Source organism: Tachypleus tridentatus, chromosome 2 (genome assembly GCF_004210375.1).
Source record: "Tachypleus tridentatus isolate NWPU-2018 chromosome 2, ASM421037v1, whole genome shotgun sequence".
Classification (NCBI taxonomy): domain Eukaryota; kingdom Metazoa; phylum Arthropoda; class Merostomata; order Xiphosura; family Limulidae; genus Tachypleus; species Tachypleus tridentatus.
This window is the reverse complement of record NC_134826.1, coordinates 105540149-105556993: the sequence shown is the minus strand read 5'-3', so window position 1 is coordinate 105556993 and position 16845 is coordinate 105540149. Positions and strand designations below refer to the sequence as shown.

General features: G+C 34.1%; 1 protein-coding gene across 4 annotated transcripts in view; it reads right to left on the bottom strand.

Moving 5' to 3' along the window:
* Positions 1-461: 461 nt before the first annotated feature.
* LOC143244768 (Na(+)/citrate cotransporter-like) overlaps positions 462-16845 on the bottom strand; it is a 35337-nt gene continuing 18953 nt past the window's right edge. For 3 of the 4 annotated variants that reach the window (XM_076490061.1, XM_076490063.1, XM_076490064.1), the window contains 8 exons: positions 15664-15819; positions 9656-9775; positions 8223-8306; positions 5719-5826; positions 5025-5205; positions 4397-4558; positions 3107-3244; positions 462-2823 (listed from right to left, as the gene is read on the bottom strand). In XM_076490061.1, coding sequence (XP_076346176.1) covers positions 2626-2823; positions 3107-3244; positions 4397-4558; positions 5025-5205; positions 5719-5826; positions 8223-8306; positions 9656-9775; positions 15664-15819 — 1147 coding nt within the window. In that variant the 3' untranslated portion in view covers positions 462-2625. The remainder of the gene's footprint in view (positions 2824-3106; positions 3245-4396; positions 4559-5024; positions 5206-5718; positions 5827-8222; positions 8307-9655; positions 9776-15663; positions 15820-16845) is intronic. The other variant, XM_076490062.1, reaches the window with a different exon arrangement.

The window sequence follows — 16845 nt, the reverse complement described above, 5'->3', positions numbered from 1 at the left end:
GAAGCCCATTATGCTAATATAATAATAGGTAGGAAAACAAAGATTTATAAGCACAAGGAGATGATGGAACATACTTCATGTTTCAACAGAACATTGGTCTGTCTTCTTCAAGTATGATCTGTATTAAGCAAAACATAGTTTATATATTGTGTATCAAGTGACAAGGTGTAGTTAGAGATCAAAAGAAAGGCTAGTGAATAGACCTTATCAAATACAGCTGACGTTGCAAGAGCCATTATCACAGTTTAGTGAGGTATCATTTGCTTTGATTATATCTAGAGTTTATAAACAGTATCTTTTTCTGTTTTTTAGTTTTAGGTTGGAGTATCGGAAGAATTTCGTATCAAAGTATTTTGTGATTTGTTTCATATTGATGATATGTTGAGGCACATATCTAGAATTCACCTCCACGTATGTGATCTTGACGTTCTTTGCATCTTATTTATAAGAAACGTAACGTCTGTCTTATGCATCTCTTTATTACACTATTTACAATTTTCAGTATAGTTGTTCTCCCTATGCTTTGTTATTATACTTTTTAATCATTTTCAATGTCTTGTTATTCACTGTACTTCCTACTTACAAGGTACTTTCTCGACTTTCAGTGCATGCCTCATTTTTACAATACATAATACTAATGTACAACTGATTAATACTTTCAACAAAATCTGTTAACCTTGATTATCTTGTATGTTAATCACAATACTTTCATTACTTTTCATAAAAGATAATACGCAAATAATAATACACTAGCATTTCAACTACAATATTTCTTCAGCTTACTTGACTCGTCTTTGAATGTCCGTTTATGATATTCCCATACAATATAAAATAAATGTCAACATATCATGTTTGTTGTTAAATATATTTTCAACCCAACAGAGGGCAATACATATTAATGGATAAACACTCCGCGGTTTATCAAAGTATTCAGGTTATGAATGTTATACATGTATAGCATAAAAAGTAAAAAAGCAAAGGGTGTTAAAAATTAATAACTTTAAAACGAAATAGAGATTTCGCTATAAAAAAATAATGAAACACGAATTAAAACCACAATCACACATTTATAAAATTTAACTCCTACTTTGGCAGCTTTACACGCATATCTTTAGGTTACAGACAGCATGACGTCTATTCTAGACATTTATCTATTAGTTGTTTACAAATTTCAATGCCGTTTTTCTCATTGCGTTTTGACCCGGCATGGCCAAGCGTGTTAAGGCGTCCGACTCGTATTATGAGGGTCACGGGTTCGCATCCCCGTCGCGCCAAACATGCTCGCCCTTTCAGCCTGGAGGCGCTATAATGTGACGGTCAATCCCACTATTCGTTGGTGAAAGAGTAGCCCAAGAGTTGGCGGTGGTTGGTGATGACTAGCTGCCTTTTTTCTAGTCTTACACTGTTAAATTAGGGACGGCCAGCACAGATAGCCCTCAAGTAGCTTTGCGCGAAATTCAAAAGCAAACAAACAAAAACAAACTGCGTTTCTTTGTCATATCTTTCATAATTTTCAATGTCATTTTATAAAACGACACAGGGATTAAATGTGATGAAAAAGTATTCAACAGGTGATAGGAGTACTTTTTTACTTTCGATTGAGTAAACAATGCATAGACTATATATATATATATATGTAAACTGTAATCTCGAGGTGTACAGGTATAACAGTACTTATACATTACTAGATTTGATGCATAAGTTGTTTACGATACCACTGCAATGGTAGCGTCAGTTCAAGAGGGAAGGAAGCTAGTCATCACCACCCACCACCAACTCTTGGGCTACTCTTTTACCAACGAATAGTGGGATTGATTGTCACATTATTACGCCCCCACGGCTGAAAGGGCAAGAATGTTTGGTGCGATGGGGATTCAAACCCGCGATTCTCGGATTACGAGTCGAGTGCCTTAACCACTTGGCCATGCCGTGCCAAATTGGAAATCATATTTTCCAAAAACAATAAAAAACTTCTCACGTTTATCACCATTGTAACTAAAAAAAAACTCAGTATCACTGTAATTATAAAATAAAAGAGAAATGCAATATAAAGGAAGCAATCTTAATTGAACAAACTGCTATTCTAAACCAAAAACCCACGGCACCAAAATACCTTGACCAGGCTAGTAAGCAATCTCAGTTCATATGACCTTTTTGTTTTGCATATATTTCTCTGTGTGTGTAAACTGCTTGTACCTTTAACAATAACAGAAGGTATTGGTGATCATTTTTACATCTGAAGATGTCGAAGCCACTTTTGAAGAAGTTGGTGACACTGTTAGCAATAAAAGATTGTATGATTATACCGTTAACAATATGCGAATACATTGGAGATACGGTTAATAATAATAAAATATGTTGAAAATACTTGTAACGGTAACGAACAATAACGGAAAATGTTCTGTTGTTAATGATAAATAGCTCGAGAATTTTGACAGACAAAATGATAGTTATATTGAATCTAATGATTGTCGTTAATTTTAACTGAAGTAAGTGTCATAGCTAAAGGTAAACTGAGTTACCAGGGAATCAAAAGTTTTCAAACCAACACAAATTGTAAACCTATATAATTACGGTTCGAAGAGATAACTAAAACTAATACTAACGAATATAGGCTTCGTCTACCTATGACATGTTTGTAAAATTAAATATTGCTTGCAAGGAACTTGAAAGTGAAGAAAGAGCGGTTTTGTTTGTCGTTTCAAAGGTGCTGTTAGATTTAGCAGGGAGCACACTGAAGTCGAAAACCACCATTCCAAAAGTATTGATCAATAAAACTTGAACACAAACACAGATAATGTTCATGACTACACCCGGTTTCACCTACAAAAGAGAAAATTGATTTCAATTATCATGTGAAAGAAAGATTCAAAGTTTTTACTTGCTGAATTTTCTGTTTTTTGTTATAAGAAAGATAAATTTATAATTAGGCTTAACATTTTCAGCTAAATGTAATTAAGACAAGGATTAAAATGACGATATAGTTTTGTGTACATGTAAACACCGGGTTTGAAAACTTCAAAACAATATTTAAAGGTGGATAATATATTAAAAAATATATATAATATACAAAAATATTTAACAAAAGAAATCAAAATAAGCTCACCATGTCTATTGTTTTCATCCCTGCACTTTCAAACGCTATTGCGTTAGGCGGTGTAGCAACAGGCAACATGAAGGCAAAGGAGCACGTAACTGTGACTGGTAACATCATGTACAAAGGATGAACATCCAAAGCCAAACTCTTCAAAATACAAATAATCAGAGCAATAAATTTTCTTAGTATATATTCATATCACAATGTGATAACTCAAATATTGAATAAGCAAACACTTTTTTTTATAGTTCCATGACCTACTAACACAATAACGGATGTATACCAACCCAGTCTAATCTATTAACCCATTTATTGATTTTTACCAACAGTGTCTAATCTACTGATTCATTTATTAATGTACACCAACACTCTCCAATCTATCAACCCATTTATAATACATACCGACACTCTCTAATCCAATTACCAACTTATTGGTGTAAACCAACATTATCTAATCCATTAACCAATTTATTGGTGTATACCAACATTCTCTAATCCATTAACCAAGTTATTGGTGTATACCAACACTATCTAATCCATTAACCAATTTATTGGTGTATGCCGGAACTTTTTCACCCACTACCAGACTACAGGGTGCACACTAGCACTCACAGTCTAGTGTGTATGGTTTTACCTCCTGACTTACTATCACATAACTATGGGAATAGTATCACCCTCTGAACTACAAATATATATCCGTTTATATACTAGTACCAGGGCTGATGAGAGGGGAGCATACTACTTGATGAGCTAAAATGGCTATTGCTTTTTCACGGCTTCATGAAGAAATTTCTTACCTAAATTTCTATTATTAAAAATAATCAGAAATTGATAAACAAAATGAAAGGGGAGCCCGATGATATTACTGATCACGGAGCTTGAGTTGGCTCTAGACGCCTTTGACTAGTAAGTACCCTTTGATCTATTAGCATAGTCCCAATGGCATACTTACACTAGCACCCCTTATATATATATATACTGACTTGCTATCAATGTTTGTATCTCCCAAACCTACCTATCTATCACAGTTTCGTGTATATAATAGCCCTCTGACCTACCATTACAGTTCCTGAGGTATTCGAGCACCACTAACCTACCATCTATTACAGTCCCGTGCATACTAACACTTCCTAATCTATCACCACAGACACAGCCCTCTGTGTATAGTAACGCCTGCTGTTTTATTAATTTATTGTTATACATAGTAGTACCCCTGAACTGCTATTACAGTCTCGGGTGTATACTAGCACTCTTTCTTTTACCAATTTAGCATATGTATACCGACTACTCCAGACTTACAAGTTGTTTGATAACAGGTAGCAGCACCGTCGCAGTTGCTGTGTTGCTCGCTATTTCCGTCAAGGCTGCTGTCATGACACACAGTAAGAATACGATGGCTACTGGGGACAGTGAATCTAGATACGTCAGTTGGTTACCGATCCATACTGATAAACCTGATTCCTAACATGAAAATAAACCCAACATATGAATATTACCATGATATTCTGATATAGATTAGGCATTAACTGTGTTACACGAAGTAAAACTTTAAACACTGGATGATAAATCCTAATGGTACATCTTAACACTGAATTAATAAACAAAAACTTTCATTATCATGAGATGCAGTTCCGCAAACTTCCAGCACAAATACTAAATAAGTTAGAACTGTAGATATCTTGTTTTCAGATTACAGGGCTCGTCACGTACAACAGCTGTGGACAACGTACCTTAAATGCACCTAATGTTCATTATGATAAAATTATAGAAAACGTGCTTTCGGGAACACTGAACATTTGAAATATAATGCAACTGTGAACAAATTACCTTCGAAATACAGACTATTCCAGGGGCATTGTACCTTCAGGATACAGAATGTACCAGGTACGGATGTATAATAATGTTTGTTTTATTAGTGATGTCTTACCTCCGCTGATTTAGCTAAAGCAAATCCTCCTCCAAGCAGTAATAAAATTCCCCAAGGCATCTTATCCTGTGCTGTTTTCCAGTCCAATAATGGAGGGCTTGACCTGAACTGCCGAGGTTTAGCAGGTATTATAAACAACAATATACTGATAGCAATGGCTGGGGTAGCGTCATCAATTTTTCTGAGTGGAAATATAAAACATTGTGTTTTATATCAAGTAAGCAGCAATTAAATCATGGCTCCTACAGTTCCTAAATAATTATTAATTACTGAAACCTAACACATTACTTATAGCAAGCCAACTCTGAAAAATATGGTAAAAGACATTCTACAGAAAGTGAAAGGCATTCTGGTGGTCAAAGGTTTTTCGTTTATCGATCTTTTACAACAAGTATGAGACAAATAGGATGAATGTAACTAATAAATCACGTGAATGAAATGATAACTTTTTATTTCAAATGCCTTTTATGTATCCCTTTGCCTGTCACAAGTCATTGACATGAAGGAATCAACTATCGCTTATAACAGGGATAACTAATTAAACATAATGTTAAAAATATGCTGTTAGGTATGTTTCCACGTTTAAGAATATGGTAAAAGTGAAAAAGTGCCTAGTGATGTCTAAGTTATTCTGCGAAAGTTAAAATTTTATTATTGATTTATTTTGTTAAAAGCATAGACAGTATAAACTCACACATCAGAATTGAAAAGAGAAGCCCAGCCGGGCATAAACTCGGGATCTCTCAGAAGCCACAGTAATATCAGTGTTATAAATAGAATCAATACAGCTGCTTCATGGAAACTAGAAGGAGAAGAAAGGCTCAAATTATAAAACCTGTATGATGAAATTTCGACATTATGGCACAATGTCTCTTATACTGTTGTGAACCTCTGAAGTCAGTTGTACTTTGCTTGTATTACATTATGTAACACAAATTTTGTTCCTGGATATTATGTGTTATTTCTTAATTTCTTATGTCGTAAAAGTACAGAAAATGGCCATTATTCCCTTCAAGCTTTGCTTTTGTGACTTGGATAATGAAATTTAGAAATTAACCTATTTTTTATGTAAAAGCGGGCAAATCTGCACATTTTCATTTACATAAGGTCTAAATAAAACAATATATGAATCAAGATTTACATGTATTTATACTAAAGTCATACAAAAATGAGCAAAAATGTTTGAAAGTGAGTGGTTTTCGAGATTTGCGACTGAAATGTAAATCACTTTCACGTATCATCCTCCAAATATAGTCTCGGCATTCGACTTTTTTAGACCAAGATCTCTGATCAAGTCATTGAAGTCTCTTTGGTTGGGGATAGTATGGGTTTCTCTCACCAGCTGCACCTCTGAAATTGTAATCTGGATCTTCAACATCTACCTCCTCTTGTCATTTGCTGCTCTCTTCTGAGGATGGTTGCTTTCTCTCTTGCGGAGTGCATTCAGAGAGCTGAGGGCAGTGTGGCAATGGAGCGATGGATGATGGAAGGTCCGTATACATTCTTGCCAACCCGACGTTTGGAAGGGTTTACCACGCAGAAGTAGTAATTGCTTGAGTGGTCAGTGGTTTCACGCCAAATTCTTGAAATAGCGAACTTCATGGCTTTCTTTTCCCCTTTGTACCATCCTGCAAAAGAGCAAAATAAAATTGTTATTATGAAGAATAAATTTATTTCACCCTTACACTAATGTGTAAGAGGTTCATATAAAATATTTTATATGTGATATTTTTTCTATACTATTGGAAATTAAAAAGTAAATTAAAAGAAATTTAAATTTTGAAAGGTCTAAAATCTGTATAATATAAAACCTTACTATTCAAGCAAGCAAACATTGTCCGTCTTACCTGCTATAGTTTTTTTGCAGCGCTCACAGGTAAAATGAGGTGCCCAGGGTTTGTCTTGATCCCCGACAGTCATGCCGAAATATGCCTTGTAGGCTTCACACATTTTAGCAGATGCTATCACAGAGTACTTTTTCGCTCTTGTCTTGATAAACTGGCCACGTACATAGCAGAATGCGTCTGGAGAATGCTTGCAGCTTTCTGATGCCATCTCTGATAAAATCAGATAGGTCTATGTGTTCACTTAGGCAGTTAGAAATAAACTGAAGTGGTGATTGGTGAGCCCCTGTATATGTATTACTATGGAAAGTTCTAGAAAATTATAAAAGGTTCTTAAAATTATCGTAAATTCTACATCATTCTAGAACATTTTTGTAAGATCTACAGCATTCTAGAAAGTTCTTGAAAATTCTAGTAAGTTCGAGAAAATTCTCTGTCAGCTACTCAGCATTGAATCTACCTGGAATGTTCTGGAAAATGGGTAAATTTAAAAATTTCATTACCCAGGTCACAAAAGCAAAGTTTGAAGAGAAAAATAGGTCTTTTTCCATTTACTTTGGGCATAAGCAATTGGGAAATAACACTTTTTGCCTAGGAACAAGAAAAAGTAAAAATGTTGTTGCATAGTGTTATTATTATTAACTCACTAATGTCAAGGAACTACGTCAATATTAATCAGCAACTATACTAATTTGACGCCAAGAATACTTTTAAAGATTTGAATTTCAATGCTATCACCAACAGAACGGACGTGGGTGATAAATAAAGTGTTGTTTCATTACCACTGAAAGCTTGCAAATCAAGTGCAAACTTTCTGAGCTTCCAAATATCTGCAATTGCATTCAAGGTCTATCTCATGCTGATGCGAGAATTTCTTTCTCACTACAAAATACACGTTCTATACGTTTTTTTTTTTTTGTGAACCAAACTATACTACGTAATTTGTATTGATAAGTTCGTTCAAATCTCGTGTATATTACGCTTTTATATGGAGTGTTACACGTGTCAACTGTTACTAGAATTTACTGTTCTACTTTTATTTTTCAAAGTTTTTGCCCAACTGGACCTAATAATCATGTACTATTGTTGTTATTCACATTCATTGTATAACAAGTTCAATTTGTAACTAGCGTATTTCAAAGTGCTGTAAAAATGTCTAAAAATAAACACAAAGCCTACTCTAAAAAAAATAAATACTTAAAATTTGATGTATAAAATAACCACAGCAGTACATAAAACAACATTAATAAATAAGTTTCAAATTATCAAAAACTGTATTATTATTTATTAACCCAGTGATTACATTTTCAACCACATCTCTTAATCAAGTCGAAATACGAACATATTAACTTACCTTATTAAGCCTAGCTCTTTGTATTTGCAAACAATAATCTGCTTAATGGCATTTTGCTTTTTACTGTCTTCTATTGATCTACAACTAAAAGAAAGTTAAAATAAATTTAATGTTGATATTTAATATCTTGAACAAATAAAGTAAAAAAACAAACATTTTAACTATCCTCAAAAATATGCTAGTACTTATTTAATTCATGATATTAACCACCATAGAATTCAATAAATGCAAATAACATTTTTGTTATTTCGGTTAAGATTTTGCCCATTAAATATTTCGATAATCACTTTAGTAGAAATTCCTGAAAGATATCATATGTTTGTCTTCTGTGGGAAAGCCGAATGGTTAGGAAACTCGACTCGCAACATGTGGATCGTGGGTTCGAATATGACCACCAAAAAGGTCCACTCTTTCAGCCGTGTAGGTGTTATAAAGTGACGTTCAATCCCACTGTTTATTGGTAAAGAGTAACCCAGAAGTTGCCAATAGGTGGTGAAAACTAGCTGCCGCTCATCCAGTTTATCACTTATAAATTTGAGACAGCTAGAGTAGATAACCCTCAAGTAGTTTTGCGCGAAATTTAACACATACATACATATACATAACATTATGATTAAATTTTGAGTTCATCTTTCACTAAAACACCAGTTTCCTTACTTTTGATAACAAACAAAGAAATGTGTATGTTATTTATTTTTAAAGTGTTTATTCTTAGTCAAGCATAAAGCTACACAATGGGCAATCTCTGCTGTGCCCATCATGAGTATTGAAATCTGGTATATACTTTTATAAGTCCGTTGATATATCAATTTTCCACTGTGGCCATTTTTAAGTGACATACTCTTATCACACACATAAGCAAAATAGATCATCACTTACTTCTCAAAAGATTGACTGCCACTATGGCTTTCATTGATGTTTCTTAGCGAATTATCCAACTTAATCTTACGGCAGTGAATTATTCTCCAGTAATTGTAGTTTAACAATATTTTACCAATGGTAGATACACAACTTTTTATAAACGTGTGGACTACTTACACAGAAATATTTTTTATTGTTTGCTTGTTTTTCTTTATTTCGAGCAATGTTACTCGAAGGTTATCTGAGTTAGCTGTCCCTAATTTGAAGTGATAGACTAGAGCCACTCGATCGAAATGTAATGCTCTCATACTAAAAAAGAGACAATGTTCAGGGATGGATTTTAATCCCGCGAAACACAGATAACAAGTACAGAACATTTCTAATATTTTATAAAATAATATAAGAATGTTGTGTTACTGAAAACAATCCCCCAACAGCGGCTTAGCGATATGTCCACGGACTTATACCGTTATAAATCGGGTTTCTAGACCCGCAGTGGGCAGAGTACAGATAGTCCTTTGTGTAGCTTTACGCTTAAAAACAAACAACAATTACTGACCACAGAAACTTACCATACACAAAAAAAGAAAAACTGCAAAAAGACCCAAGCTATCAGAACACACAGCAACATACTAGGCACGTTATACGCCATCCAGGACCCATATGTAACATCTTTAGCGTGAGGAAAATAGCTGTAACATGACATAGAAACTTTATATATTCAAACAAACAACTGTTGTTTGTTACATTTGTTCGAAAATAGCACAAAGATGAAAAATATTTTTCTATGTAAAGGAACACAAATGAAATGTGATTTAACAAGTAATATTGGAGAAATTAATATGCAGAAATAACAGATAATAAAAATCAAACAACTTTTTCAAGTTAACTTAGCAAACAGTATCACGCTGCTTGTACCTTCTAAATCTATGTATTAATAAATACATCATTCACAGTAAATATTAACACATTTTTATTAGTTTCATTCATCTGTTTCTAAAATATCAATTAACATTAATACATTATTCTTGCTTTCTAGCAACATAAGTGAATATTAATGCATTATTTTTAGTTTCTATACATTGATCGAATATAAACACATCATTCTTAGTATCTAACAGTATTAGCGAACATTAACAATTTACTGTTATTTCTAACAGCTTGTGTTAATTAATTCTCATCTTGTTTATTTTCTTAAATAATTTAAGCAGGTATGTTTTCTATAATATGGTCAGCACATGAAATTTTGACATATTTATGAATATCATAATTAATGCAAATATTGTGGTGAAATTCTTTTACACACCAGCTAACGCATCAAACATAATATCCTATTTTCATTTTCTACTTGTTTTGAACCACATTTCGACTGTTAATAATAAAATTTGATATAGTGCAAAATTATTTTGATATTTTTGTAATTTTTTGTAAATTCAGCGAAGGATACGTATTATGAAACTCCTTCATAAAATTTGGTAAATTAAAGCAGCTAATTCAGCATTTAAAATATTATTTTAAATTAATAAGTCAAATATTAGGTGACTGTTATAATAAACGTTTTCAAATCCAAAAATTACTTTTGTATTTTTCAGTGATTAAAATGTGTCTCTATGTGACTGTATGCATACAGGTAGGAAAAATATTCTGGTATTATACAGCGGTAAAAAATAAAAATAAAACACATGATAAAATCCTATAGTGCTGCAAAATTAAAAGAAAATTCTCTGCCTCTATAAAAAAGAAACACATTTCTTCTTTATCTTTATCAGGATTCAGTTCCATGTTTTGGACCAGAGAGGCTTCTTCGTCTCTCTCTCTGGAATCGTTAATTTGTTTGTACTCTTACCGAATCCATTTCATTTACGTCTCATGTTCAGTTTATGAGAAATATTAACTGGTACATTTTCACTAGCTTCACTTATGTGTGATTACGATATTAGTCCGTACTCACAATACCATTCCACTTCGTAGTCATACTTACATAATCCTATTTTCACATACAAAACCTTTTTAATACAGTGCTCCGTCTGTGTCTAGGATTCAGTTAACCTAGCACTGTTTGGCCTGTAAGATTTTTATTTATGATGTATTTAGAGGAGATATACTTAGGGCTATGTTCTTGTGTATTATGTAAACCTATAATTTCCTCATAAGTCAATTTTATTAGTATTTTTTCTTACAATATTGAAACGAATTATTCAGAAATCTGTGTTAAAGAGTTGGCATATTTGAATAGTGGTGTAGAAATCCTGAATTTGTTGGTCGTGTAACTCTATATATTTTCGTTAAAAATAGTTTTGTATTAGCAATAGTTTAGTGATATTTATTTTTAATACATTTATTCATGTTATGCGGGCGAATTTTAAGACTGAAAACATGTAAACTCTGTAAATTTTTAATATGTTTTCTAGTGAAGCTCCTTGTTTGTTGCCAGTCAGGTTCCTAAGGTAACTCTCTCTTTTCCAAATTCTGGTTTAATGCTATTAATGTGAGGTATCCAGTTTAATGGTATCCATAATAATTTTGTTAATGTTACTCCCTTTAAGAGAGCCCCGTTTAAATATAACTGTTTTCTAGATTTTGTAAGTACTATGACTTGTATTTTGTGCGCATTAATTTTAATTCTCCAATTATTGTAGAACAATTCTACTTTGTTTTGTATTGATTGTATATCGTACGCTGCTGTTGTTGGTTTTGAGGCACTCTTCCAGATTGCACCAACATCTGCGAACTGTGAGCAAAATGTGTTGTTTAGGTTTTCGTGAAGCATGTCATTGACATGAAGAACGAAGTATTCCTCCTTGAGGAACACCCGCCTCCGGAGAGCAGCACATAGAGCAGATGCCCTCAACTAGTGTCTAGCTGGCTCTAATGTCTTTGCAATTCAGTTTTAGCGCATGTTTCCCCTGAGGTCACTCACTTCTTTCTTCTTCTTTTTCATTTTTTCTTCTTAACACGTTGGTTAAGACCCACCGGTGAGTCGTGTTCTATTTTCTTTTTAAAGACCACTTACTGGCTTGGACACAACAGTAACATATACGCTCTTCCAAAAAAAATGTAATTTTAAAATTACTAGTGGGACCCTGGGAAGTATTAGCAAAATAGGCTTGGGAGCCAACGTGTTATTGATGAAACAACTGAACCGTGACAAGACGTAAGAGTAATTTCATTTGTTTTATCCTTGAGAATTTTGGTTCGTGTTAAGATACACGAAGAACATTTCAAAATACTAGTTCTTAACTACTTTGTTGTTGTCTCACAAAAAGAGTGAACCAGGATAAAATCTAAATTTAAAAAAAAATCAATCTATTTTTCAGCTTGAAATGTATACTGTCTATAGACACTTCAGTTAGTTATTCTTGTAATTATTATAATGTTCAACAGTGTAGCCCTGTTATTAAAAAGAACGCTGTTGTTATGGGTGTTGCGGGTAAAACAAACAAACATATTAACACTGTTATTAAAAAACTGTTGTTATCTATGCTGAAGTCAAATAATGAGCATATTAACACTGTCGTTATATTTTAAACAGTTATTGTTAAGTGTAATGAGCTAAAACAATAAACACATTAACACTTAAAGCTTAATTACTGTTATTAAGTGTGTTGATGTAAAATAATAAATACAATGACTGATGTCATATAAATATAGATCAAACATATGAACACTGTCATCATATATTAAGCAAATATTTGTCAGCTTAAAACATATATTGTCTATAGATTCTGTTCTTTGTTATTTCTGCAGCTATTATAGTGACGCATAGTGCAGCTATCTTATTAAAAACAGTGTATAGAATGTGTGATAACCAGTACAATTTAATATGTAACTAGTGAGAAAGTTTGGTAAGAGGTGGAAAAGCAATATCATCCACTATACAAGCCATGTTTAGCGTTATGTATTCTCACTGTTTTGCAACCCGTAGTAAAGCAGTCGCATCTATTATACAAATCATATTTTATTTTGTATATTCTAAGAATTTAATTCAGTTTCTAGATGTAGTTTGTAATTTCTTTTTATGTTGTGTAGTTTGCTTTTGTGATATATTGTTATATTTTATATAAACATCGATTCCGGAATTCGAAAAAGAAAATGTGTTTTAATAATACAAAAACAGATAAAATTGTAGTTTATTCAAACTTCAAAGTGCCAAGTAAAGGTGAACGAAAATCTATAAGAGTTAGGTCATACAGCCTAAGACAGCACAATGTAAACCGTCAGTATCGCGAGGAAAGGGAAAGCAATGAACAATGGTCGGAGAGCAGGGGCGTAGATCCTGGGGGGATTGGGATACATCCCCCTTTCATTTTAGGTGGGGGGTATGTTGCATACAATCATCTTCCCTACAGTTTGGTCTGTTGAATTGTTTTATTGCATCACAGGCCTACAAATTGCGTGTTTGTTCTTGTGATTCCGTGTTCTGACCAATCGAATTACGTAATTAGGCCTAGATGTAGGCTTTTCAGTAGCCGAAATGTACATCTTTAATATAGGCGTGATTCTAAGCTTTTCGATCTAAGCGATAGTTCGTAAGTATCAGTCAGTAGGCCTAAGTATACATGCAAGGCTTGCAAGTACTATCACAGAATCTACCTACATCTTGTACATAGTGTAAGATTAAGTAAAATTTTCATCACAACAGATTGAACAAAGCATGAAATTCGAAAATATTACTCCCAAGCGTAAACTACTGTGATCTAGATCTGGCAGGTCATTTGTAGCTTGTAGCTGCATCAATCTCATGTGTATATTGTGCAGTTTTCCTACGCCATTTGTTCTTATGCATGTCTAGCCGGTTTTATTGCATTTTCTTGTATAATTAAAACACAAAAGGAGCTATTTCAACGGCCTGAAACCTCTACTCGAATTATATTACTAGTTTTTGTTTAGGTGTTTTTATTTAAAAGATGTGCTTATGGACATTATATCACAACATGTTTGCCTTTTGATGAGCTTTAACAGGAATATAATATACACTTCAAAACCACTGCGACGTCTACTGCCTCAATCATACCAGGGCTGCGTAGGATTTCCGATCAGACCGTACGCAACCGTCTACGAGATGCAGGAATCCGACCTCGACGTCCAGTCAGAGGCGTCATCCTCACCCAGCAACATCGTCAAGCACGGTTGCAGTGGACTCGGGCACATCGGGTATGTCCTCATCGACGATGGAGGCATGTTTGGTTCAGCGATGAATCACGTTTTATGCTTCGTAGGCAGGATGAAAGGACCCGTGTTTACCGTCGCCGAGGTGAACGTTTTGCAGCAAACTGTGTGCAGGAAGTTGACAGATTTGTTGGTGGCAGCGTCATGATGTGGGCTGCCATCGCCTACAGTGCCAGAACAGACATTTTGCACATTCAAGGGTATCTTACAGCTCAACGATACGTCGACGAGATTCTTAGGCATCATGTGCAACCCATCATGGTGAACGTCAACGACGTTTTTCAACATGACAACGCCCGTCCTCACACAGCCCGACTCACCACTGTCTTCTTGAGACACCACAACATCAACGTTCTTCCCTGGCCCTCCAGATCACCAGATTTAAACCCCATCGAACATCTTTGGGACGAGTTGGACCGACGTCTGAGACGGCGACAACCTCAACCGCAGACTCTACCTCAGCTTGCAGCAGCTTTGCAGGCTAAGTGGACAGCCATTCCACAGGATGTGATTCGTCATCTCATCGCTTCCATGGGCAGGAGATGCCAAGCAGTTATTGATGCTTACAGGGGGCATACTCGTTATTGACGTTGAGTGACGTTAAACTTCAACTAGTGAGCGTGGACTTCGCCTTTGCAGACTTTGGATGTTCAGCAGTGAATGTGCAAAGTTTCATACATGTCATACAGAACTACCCGGAATAAACTTGTTAACAATTTGTCTCATATTTTGCCTTTTGCATTTCTTTTTTTGAAGAGTATATATTTGTGATTGTTTAAGTATTTTTCGAGAAACTTGCAATTACTTGTGTTGTAACTAGTTCTAATAATGTTTGTTAACCTGTTTCTGTGTAATTAAGTAAAATGTTGGGAGAGTAAATATTTAAATTAATAAAATTTAAACTTAAAGAATGTGTGTTTTTCTTTTAGCAAAGACAAAACGGGCTATCTGCTGAGCCCACCGAGGGGGAATCGAACCCCTGATTTTAGCGTTGTAAATCCGTAGACTTACCGATGTACTAGCGGGGGACCCAAAAACTAAAAGAAAGCAGTGGCAGAAGGCACATATAAAAGGCAGTGGCTATTTTTGTTGTTGTTGTTTTGAGTGTATGTGGGTGCATTCAAAAGTAAATATATATCTATGTAAACTTATAGTATTTTTCAATATATTGGAGTTATAATTTTAGATGACATATATATATTTTCACATCTTAATAGTCATAATGTATTATAATATTTTGGCATATTTTGGTAAAGTGATTTCTTACAGTCAAGGATACTACCATTAAAAAAATAGGGAAAATGATTATACCACAAGACAAATGGTAAATGAAAAACAACAGTTGTGAACATAACACTTCTTTATCATTTCTGTGGGTATAAATTCCCAGTCTACCGACAACGACACCTACCTTTCATAGAGACCCTTGAGAACGAGGTTAGGCCCTGTACCGGTCAACGTTCCCGTTCCTCCACAGTTAGCTGCGTAGGCCACACTGAGTAATAAGGCAACACGCAGTGTAGACTGCGATATTTTTGTATTGTTATCTTCATTGCTTACGTGGCTGCTAAAATAAAAATATGGTTAAGAAGTTTCGTTTAATATCTAGATACAGAGTTCTACTTCCTAATTTATTCCAAACTGTGACGGATTTACTGCCTATTTCTATTTTAATATCGAAGTTTATTAAATTTAATTTATATTTTGAAATGTACATAATTTGTACTGTTAAATCTGAACTGCGAAATTCCCGCCTATTCACTAAAGTTGTAGAAAATTCTCGAGTGTAAGAATCAGCTATTTTGCAAGCTGAAATTTCTAGATATTTTCCAGATGCTTTTAAATTTAACCAACTCGACGTGCCAAGAGAGTAAATATTATTGATCTGTTATAGTTGGTATATTACCTATCAGCTTCAGAAGCTATAACTGTTATTCACGCTTATTATTCGAGAAACTTCAGATTTTTGACCAGGAACATTTATGAATTTCGAACATTACAAACCGTTTAACTTCAGCGGATTCACATCGGACATTAGTATGAATCATACTTACATCAACTCAAAATTAATTTGCATATCGTGAACAACGATAAGGCATGAAGAAAGTTCCAGACTGAAAAGAAGACTCAATATTATTTGTAAGTTTGTAAAACTTTTGTACATAAATCAATATTTTTAACAACCGTTATTGTAAATTGTATTGTTGTTTGTATATTAAAATATATATGTATAAACAACTATATGTATCAATCTTATTGGCAAGTATCATAAATTCGATATATAACGACATTTATTTAACTTCTAACCGTAGGCGGATGCAATATCAACAACTTGCGCTACGCTGATGACACAGTCCTCATTGCAGACTCCGAACGAAATCTACAGACTCTTCTCACAACAACAGTAGACGAGAGTGAAGAAAAAGGCTTGCAGTTAAACGCAAAGAAAACAGAGTGCATGGTTATCTCAAAACAATAAATTACATCCACATGTAGCATAACCGGCAAGGACGTGAGAATAAAACAAGTCGAAAGCTTCAAATATCTTGGATATACTATAACATCAAATGCAAAGAGTGACACAGATATAAAG